The sequence below is a fragment of the Mastomys coucha genome, unplaced genomic scaffold (genome assembly GCF_008632895.1).
Source record: "Mastomys coucha isolate ucsf_1 unplaced genomic scaffold, UCSF_Mcou_1 pScaffold15, whole genome shotgun sequence".
Classification (NCBI taxonomy): Eukaryota; Metazoa; Chordata; class Mammalia; order Rodentia; family Muridae; genus Mastomys; species Mastomys coucha.
The window spans coordinates 168,255,354-168,263,576 of NW_022196897.1; the positions used below are offsets into that span (position 1 = coordinate 168,255,354).

At 42.3% G+C, this 8,223-nt stretch overlaps 2 protein-coding genes across 5 annotated transcripts in view; one reads left to right on the forward strand and one right to left on the reverse strand.

Annotated features, from left to right (window-relative positions):
• The window catches only part of Lkaaear1 (LKAAEAR motif containing 1), a 1,688-nt gene extending 196 nt beyond the window's left edge, over window positions 1-1,492 (reverse strand). The window contains exons 1-3 of one of the 3 annotated variants that reach the window (XM_031373159.1): window positions 1,382-1,492; window positions 265-662; window positions 28-150 (exon numbers count right to left, since the gene is read on the reverse strand). In XM_031373159.1, the coding sequence (XP_031229019.1) occupies window positions 28-150; window positions 265-654 (513 nt within the window). In that variant the 5' untranslated portion in view covers window positions 655-662; window positions 1,382-1,492. Of the gene's footprint in view, window positions 1-27; window positions 151-264; window positions 663-774; window positions 905-1,333 lie in introns of those variants that run through there. The other 2 variants (XM_031373160.1, XM_031373161.1) reach the window with 2 other exon arrangements.
• Window positions 260-8,223, forward strand: part of Oprl1 (opioid related nociceptin receptor 1) — a 27,718-nt gene continuing 19,754 nt past the window's right edge. For both annotated transcript variants that reach the window (XM_031373154.1, XM_031373156.1), the window contains exon 1: window positions 260-981. The gene's annotated coding sequence lies outside the window, so the exon portion shown is untranslated. The remainder of the gene's footprint in view (window positions 982-8,223) is intronic.

Sequence of the window (8,223 nt, forward strand, 5' to 3'; positions counted from 1 at the left end):
CCCACGCGTCTCCAGGCTTCCCCCCACCTCTTGTCGGTCCAGAGGATCAGGGATCTTGGTGGGCTTCAGTTGGGGTGGTAGGAACAATTCCAGTCGGATGGCGGCGCGCGCGGAGCTCTGCTTCTGGATCAGTAGAGAGATTTCCTCTGCCTGGGAACCAAGTTTACTGAGCAACCCTGCGAGGGCGCTAGAGAAGTACCCTTCCTCCACCCGCAGGGTGGGCCCTCTTTAGAAGATGCACTGGGTCCTCTCACTTCTGCCTACCCGCATTCGGGTGTAGCGCAACCGCAGGGCTCGGACTCGACTCCGGGCTTCTGCGGCCTTAAGAGTGCCCAGAAGCCGATCTTGACGCTCAGATGGTAGCTCTAATGCCTGTGTCCAGGTGCGCGGGTCGGGCATGCCGTAGGGTAACTCCACCGACTCGCGTGGAAACATGGAGGTTACCTCGCCTGTGTCGTCAAGTACGTCGCCAAAGAGCAGGTGGCGTTGGCGTAGTGTGGGGGACAAGGCTGCCAGCCTCTCCTGAGTCAATGCCCAGCCTGGCTTCCGAGGCTCTGTAATCCATGGGCCCTTCCTGCGCTTCTCACCAGCTCCAGCTCCAGGTGCACTCTTTTTGGCCGGCTCCCGCGCACCCTTTACTCCCGGGGTCGGCATGCTCCAGTCTGTGGAAGAAAAGGGGATGTCCAGCCACTTAGGGGAATACTGTGGCTCCAGCTCTGTATCTATGGGACTTCCTGTAGCCACCTAATTCATATCCCTAAACTGGTAGCTGACCCTGTGTATATCTGCAGCAGGTAGTGACTTTCTGATCCTCTCCAGTTTTAGGAGTATACCTAATTTAGGACTATAAGACCTGATGGACTGTCCTATATGCCATTGTTGCTCTCCAGTCCACATCACTATGGTCACGAGTCATTCAGCGTCCCCTAACTCTGGAGCATCAGAGACTGGTCTGATCCTGTTCCCTGATCTTTGGTTGAGGTAGGGTTAAAGGCATGGCACTTCATGATACCTTGGGCAGAGGACCCCATCTTGCGTTTGTGTCTACACATGTCTGAGTGTGTATGTGAACGGTGGTGTAGATATACGTGTGTTTGGATCTGTGTGTACATATGTGCACCGGGAAGCTAAGCCTCTGTTCTCCTGGCCTATCTCCTTATGGGAGCAGAACCCAGGGAAGAAGAGACAAAAGAGGAATGGCTCAGAGAGCGAAAGGAAACCACCCCTAGAAATCATTCTCAATTTAGTTGAAGCTCCTGACTTCCTGTGGGTGAGAAGTAGAGACACGGTTGAGTGCTCTCCCCTAAATTTGTCTAACCCCTTGTCCACCTACCAGCTCAACATCTAGACCTCCCCATCCCAGGTCCTCACACCCTCATACTTTTTGCCCTTTCGATGGGAAGATTCGCCTCTGTTTTGAATCTTTGGGGTTGTTGACTATGTTGCCTAGCAACCTGGAGCCCCGCCCTCTCCCCAACGGTGCAGTAAGCCCCTAGGCAAACACTTAGGTGCAGGGAATAGTGTCATGTGTGTGTTGTATCCCGCCTCAGGTCTTCTCCCATGTTTCCTTGGAAGTGACCCTGAGTCTCAGATTCACTGTCCCAGTCTTGGGGGCTGGATTCTAGCTGTAGACGCTCTTTGGAGCTAGCTTTCTGGGCATAGCTCCTACAAAATACCTTTGTGACTAAGGCCTACCTTAAGCCCTTGTAGGAACTCAGAACTCAGAACCTCCAACTCTGGAGCAAGCTTGGGATCTCAAGAGTCAAGAGGTTTATCAAAATGAGACTTAAATTTAGCTATTTAAGTTTTGCTAAACCGTAACTGCCTTTAAACTCTATGGCAGGCCTTAGAGTTCTGTAATCTACAGTGCACTCAATTTAGTGCTTTAAAAAATAACTACTGCAGGGCGGTGGTGGCACACACCTTTAATCCCAGCACCTGGGAGGCAGAAGCGGGTGGATTTCTGAGTTCGAGGCCATTCTGGTCTACAGAATGAGTTCCAGGACAGCCAGGGCTACCCGGAGAAACCCTGTCTCGAAAAAAACAAAACAAAACAAAACAAAACAAAACAAAACAAAAACCCAAATCAAAACAAAACCAAAAAACAAAAAAACCTACTGTAGTTTAATATTTATTTATTTAGAGAAAGGGTTTCTCTGTGTAGCTTTGGCTATCCTGGAAATCTATCTGTAGACCAAGCTGGCCTTGAACTCAGTGATCCACTTGCCTCTGTTTCTGTGCTGGGATTGAAGGTGTGTGCCACCACTGACCAGCTAATTTGATTTTTTTTTTTTTTTTCCGAAACAGGGTTTCTCTGTGTAGCCCTGGCTGTCCTGGAATTTACTCTGTAGACCAGGCTGGCCAACTCAGAAATCTGCCTGTCTCTGCCTCCCAAGTGCTGGGATTAAAGGCGTGGGCCACCACTGCCTGGCTCTCAGTGAACTTCCATACAGTTAGAATAGCCATTTAAAATAGAAACTGTAGCTTCACATTGGATTTTACTCTTTCAATATTGAATATATTTTTATGCATGTATCTACCACCAAACCTGAAAATCAATTAGCTTTATATCCTCTTTTATAACTTGTGTCCCTTACTTGTATTCAGTTCTTCTTCATCCTCTAATATTTAGCCTTTCTTGTTTTCTTTTTTACAGATTGTACATAAGTACATCTGTTTACATGTATATACATATTGGCTAAATTCTACATATGAAGAAGCATTTCCTTAAAAATCAGGAAAGACACATGGCTACCCATTCATTCCACCTTTCTTTTCTTCTTTTCTTTTTCTTTTTTTGTGACAGGGTTTCTCTGTGCAGCTCTGGCTGTCCTGGAATTTATTCTGTAGACCAGGCTGGCCTGGAACTCACAGAGATCTTCCTGTTTCTCCCTTCTGAGTGCTGGGATAGAAAATGTGAACCACTGCTACCTGGCCACTCCCCTTTTCTTGTTTGATACAGTGCTCAAAGTCTTAGCTAAAGTAATTATACAAGAGACAGGAATAAAGGGGATAAAATAGGAAAGTAAGAAATCAAGCTATCCTTTTTTTGCAGATGGCAAATTTTTTTTTAAAGAATTACTTTTTTTTTAAAAGATTTATTTATTTATTATACGTAAGTACACTGTAGCTGTCTTCAGACACCCCAGAAGAGGACGTCAGATCTCATTACAGATGGTTTTGAGCCACCATGTGGTTGCTGGGATTTGAACTCAGCAGGACCTTCGGAAGAGCAGCCAGTGCTCTTACCTGCTGAGCCATCTCTCCAGCCCCCAAGAATTACCTTTTTAAAAATAATTTATTTGTGTTTTGCTTATTCACTTTACATCTCACTCACTGCCCCCTTCATGGTCATCCCCTCCCACAATCCTTCCCCCACTCCCCTCTCCTCCTCTGAGCTGGTGGGGACACCCTGGGTTCCCCCCAACCTTGGCACTTCAAGTCTCATCTAGGCTGGGTGCTTCCTCTTCTACTAAGGCCAGACAAGGCAGCCTAGCTAGAAGAACATATCCCATAACAACTTTTGGGATAGCCCCCACTCCAGTTGTTTGGGACTCACAAGAAAACCAAGCTGCACATCTGCTACATATGGGCGGGGAAGCCTAGGTTCATCCAGATGGCACAATTCTTTACTTAAAAGATCCTACTTAGTCTGCTGGAAAACTATTGGATGTAATGAGCACTTACAATAAAGTTGCAGGGTACAAAATTCATAAACGAACAAACAAACAAAAAGCAGTAGGGGCTACAGAAATGGCTCAGTAGTTAAAAGAGCACTGGCTGCTCTTCCAAAGGAACTTGGGACCTGGGTTCAATTCCCAGCACCCACATGGCAATTTATAACCATTTATAACTCCAGCTCCAGGGGATCTGACATCCTCTTTTGGCTTCCATGGGCACCAGGCATGCACACAGTGCACAGGAATACATGCAGGCAATACACCCATATACATAACAAAATAAAACAAAACAAAGCATTTATATCACCAGAGTTTTCTCAGAGAAAGAAATCAAGAGAAATAATTTGTTCAAAATAACTCTAAAAGTTAATTATTTGGGAATATATCTAGCCAAAGCAGTAAAGACCTCTACAACAAAAATGTCCAGAGATTGAAAAAGTGAGCTAGGGAAATGACTCAGTGATTAAGGACACTGTGATGGTTTGTATGGCTTGGCCCAGGGAATGGCACTGTTAGGGGTGTGTGGCCTTGTTGGAGTAGGTGTGTCACTGTGAGTGTGGGCTTTAAGACCCTAAACTAGTCTTCTCTTAGTGGCCTTCAGATGAAGATGTAAAACTCTCAGCTCCTCCTGCGCCATGCCTGGACGCTGCCATGCTCCCACCTTGATAATAATGGACTAAACCTCTGAATCTGTAAGCCAGCCCCAATTAAATGCTGTCCTTATAAGAGTTGCCTTGGTCATCGTGTCCGTTTACAGCAGGAAAACCCTGAGATAGACATGGACTGATCTCCTGGAGGACCTTGGTTCAATTCCTAGCAACCACATGGAACTCAGTTCCAAGGTATCTGACAACTTCTTCTGGCCTTGGCATGCAATACATGCATGTGGTGCATAGACATATATGCAAGCAAAACAATATTTAAAACACAAATATTAAAAAGTGATAACAAAAGATACTAGATTACAGAAAGACACTCCACACTTCTGGATTGATAGAATTAATATTGTGAGCATGGCTATACTACCAAAATTAATTTGCAGATTTAATGTGATACCTATTAAAATTCTGATATATTTTGGAGGTTTAGAAAAAAGCAATACAAGAACTCATGTGGAATCATGAATAAACAAAGCAATCCTAAGGCATAAGAACACTATAGGCAGTATTATAGTACCTGACTTCAAATTATAGTGATAAGGATAGCCTGGTACTGGCATGAAAACTAGGCTGACAAATCAGTTGAATAGAATAGGGAACCTGAAATAAAATGAGATAGATGTATCCACTTAATTTTTGGCAAGGGATGCAAAAACATACACCGGTGAGAAAATAGACTAGTTAACAAATGGTGCTGGCAAAATTGGATTTCTACCTGCAGAAGACTAAAAAGATTCTTTACCTCATACAAAAGATCTTAATCTAAAATTTGAAATATTGGGATAGCCAAGAACTTTTTCAATAGAACACCAACAGCATGAGAACTAACCTTAAGTATCAACAGATGAGACGCCATGAAAATAAAGTTTCTGTACAGAAAAGGGAAAACAATCAGCAGAGCATAGGAGAGAATCAAGGGGCCGATATTCAGGATTTATAAAGAGTCACTAGGCAGTGGTGGTACACACCTTTAATCCCAGCAGAGGCAGGCAGATTTAGATTAGTTCAAGGCAAGACTGATCTGCAGAGTGAGTTTCAGGATAGTGAAACCCTGTCTTGAAGAAACCTAGAAACAAACAAACAAAAAAAACCAGACATTAAATGCTAAAGAAACAAAATTACCAGTCAACAAATGGGCAAATGATTTGAATAGACAGTTTTTTTTTAAAACATTCAAATTTTTTTATTTGTTGATTGTTTAAAGCCATTCATTTTTATTATGTTGGTTTTTTTGTTATCTTTTTTTGAATAGACAGTTTTTAAAAAAGAAACACAAATGTTTAATAACTGTTTTAGAAAGTAATATTCTTAGTCGTCATTGCAATGCAAATTAAAGCTACCTTGGGATACCTCTTCACACCAGTCAGAATGGCTATCTTCAACATATCTGTCAACAAGGGTTGGAGAAGATGTGGAGAGAAAAGAATCCTTATTCACTGTTGGTGCCGGCAAATTAATATAGCCAGTGTGGAAATCAGTATCGAGATTTCTCAAATAATTAAAATTATAACTATCGTATGACTTAGCTATTTCAGCTCTGGGTAGAGAACTCCATATTCTACCATAGACATATTTGCATGTCCTTGCCTATTTACTAAATGTCACTATATTAAAGAATTGGAATCAACTGGTTAGTTGTCCATCAACAGATAAACAGTGAAAAATTGGTGTACATATATAAAATGAAATACTCTTTCACCTTTAAGAAATATAATTACCACATATTCAGGCAAAACACCTATACACAAAATATTCCACAAAATTTGTGGGAAAGTTTTCTTCCCATGCTGAGGTCATGAGCTTTGGTTTTTTCTCTAACTTGCTCTTCATTTATTCTAACCTGGATTCATCTATGTGGCTGGTTTCCTCTCTTTGTTCCTGGGGTGAATCTCCCCTTTGTTCTATCCTGAGTTTAGCCAACAGATGGCTTACCTCTGTCTCCCCAGCATTCCAGTTTAAATCTCCTGTGCCTTTCACTATTTCCCAGAATTCTCACTTTCCTTGCTGGATATTTCACCTCCTATTTCCTGCCTCAGCTCATTGACCATAAGATTTTTTGTTGACAGGTGATGCTTATAAGAAATTCTCTCTATACTTGAATGTATGATTAAATTATATGTTCTGTGTAAGTAAATTAAAGTGAGGTCACCCAATCTCAGAAAGAAAAATTCTCTTGTAATTTAATTTTTAATTGTATAATTTACTCATATTAATCATTAATCACTTTTCATATGATTATCCCACATACATCAGGCTAATTAAGTTAATGTATTAAGTCCATAATCTGTTAATGAGTGTGATAATTTCAGTGCCTGTGCTTAAGCCTCCCCTTCATTCCTACATGGATGTGTGATGGCTTCTGGAGTTTGGAACCTGAGCACCTGTAGGTATACCATCTTTTCACTTGTAGGTAGCACATCCTGGCTGACAGGTGGGTCCCTGTTACTTGCAGGTGGGCCTGTTATGGCTGAAATTTGGCCCTTAGCTAAGCTTTTAGACTTTCTTCAGGAAGCTATTAACTGTTTCCACTGTTTTTGGAAGCTTGTTCTGGCCTTTTGGTTGAAAGTCCTCTTATGACTCTACAACACCCAGTCCCCAAGTTTGCCTTCTCAACACCAAAGCTGAGTGGGGGGATGAAGATTCTCTCTTCTAGTCCCCAAGCATTTGCATTCCAAAGCACCCCCAGGAAGCCTTTTCTGGTTCCTTCTTTCCTGTGTAAGTCTTCAGGGTGACAATATTTAGGAGGAAGGTCCTGGTCTCAAGAGAAAAGAGAATTGGGGAGGCTCACCACAGGCTACCTCCTCCTAGCAGACTTCTTGGATGCATAGTACTCAATTGGAAATCCACTATTCCTATGGTTCCATCCTGTAAGACAAGAGTCCTGGACCTTCTTCTCACCCTCCCAGGGCCTATGCTAGGTATGTGAGGCGTTTTCCAGTTCCCATGGAGGGGTGAGGTGGAGTCACACAGGGAGCAAGAGAAGATTCTGTTTTAAGAAGGGACTATGACTTTTCCTCTGCCTTTGTGGGGTTGGAAAACTCTGTGAACCAATGCTCTTGAAAAGGACAGCACCTTCTGCTGATTAATTGATGAGAGTGTCAACAACGACTGTGGAGAGGTTGTACCTTGTAGGTACAGCGTGTAAGTTCTCTTGGGCTATCTTAATAGTCATTCCTTGTCACCTCTGTGTTTGACCGAACATTTTTGTGACTAACAGGTGAAACTGGAAAATATTAACAGATAAGGCTAAGACTGCCATTAAGATAGCATCTGAGGTCTGTAGCTTGAGGTTTCCCCACTTTACTGTAACTGCCTATGTGATATTCCTACCGTTTGAAAAGTCCCTGATTTATGATTTTTTTTTGGTTCTGTTACTATAAAAATTTCATGAAACCGTTAATGGTTGGGACATGGAATTTTGGGTAATATAAATCTGTATTCCTGAGTCATGGTCACTCATATAGTATAAACTATATCTTATTCTATTTGAGGTTAGAGCTGTTGAGTTATAGTACCCAAATGTGGGACCTCAAGAGTGAATCACTTTTCATGGGAAGTCACCTGCTTTAGAGCTAGGTACCAATATGGAAACCTTTGCCAAACCATTGACATTATTTCTTCAGGTAGATTTTGGTGAATTCTTTCTGAGGCTCAGAGATACCTTGGTTTGGCCAGTAATTCATTTATTGTTTATTCTGAATTGGTTGTTTAGGATCTTGTTGGATTTTTTTCAAAGCATTTGTTTTAAGATTTCCAAATTTTTTTTGCTTGAGAATTTAATACACATATAATGAATTTTTATAAATCTACCTCCTATTTCCTCTCTCCCTCTCTCCCTCCCTCTCTCCCTCCCTCTCTCCCTCCCTCCCTCTCTCCCTCTCTCC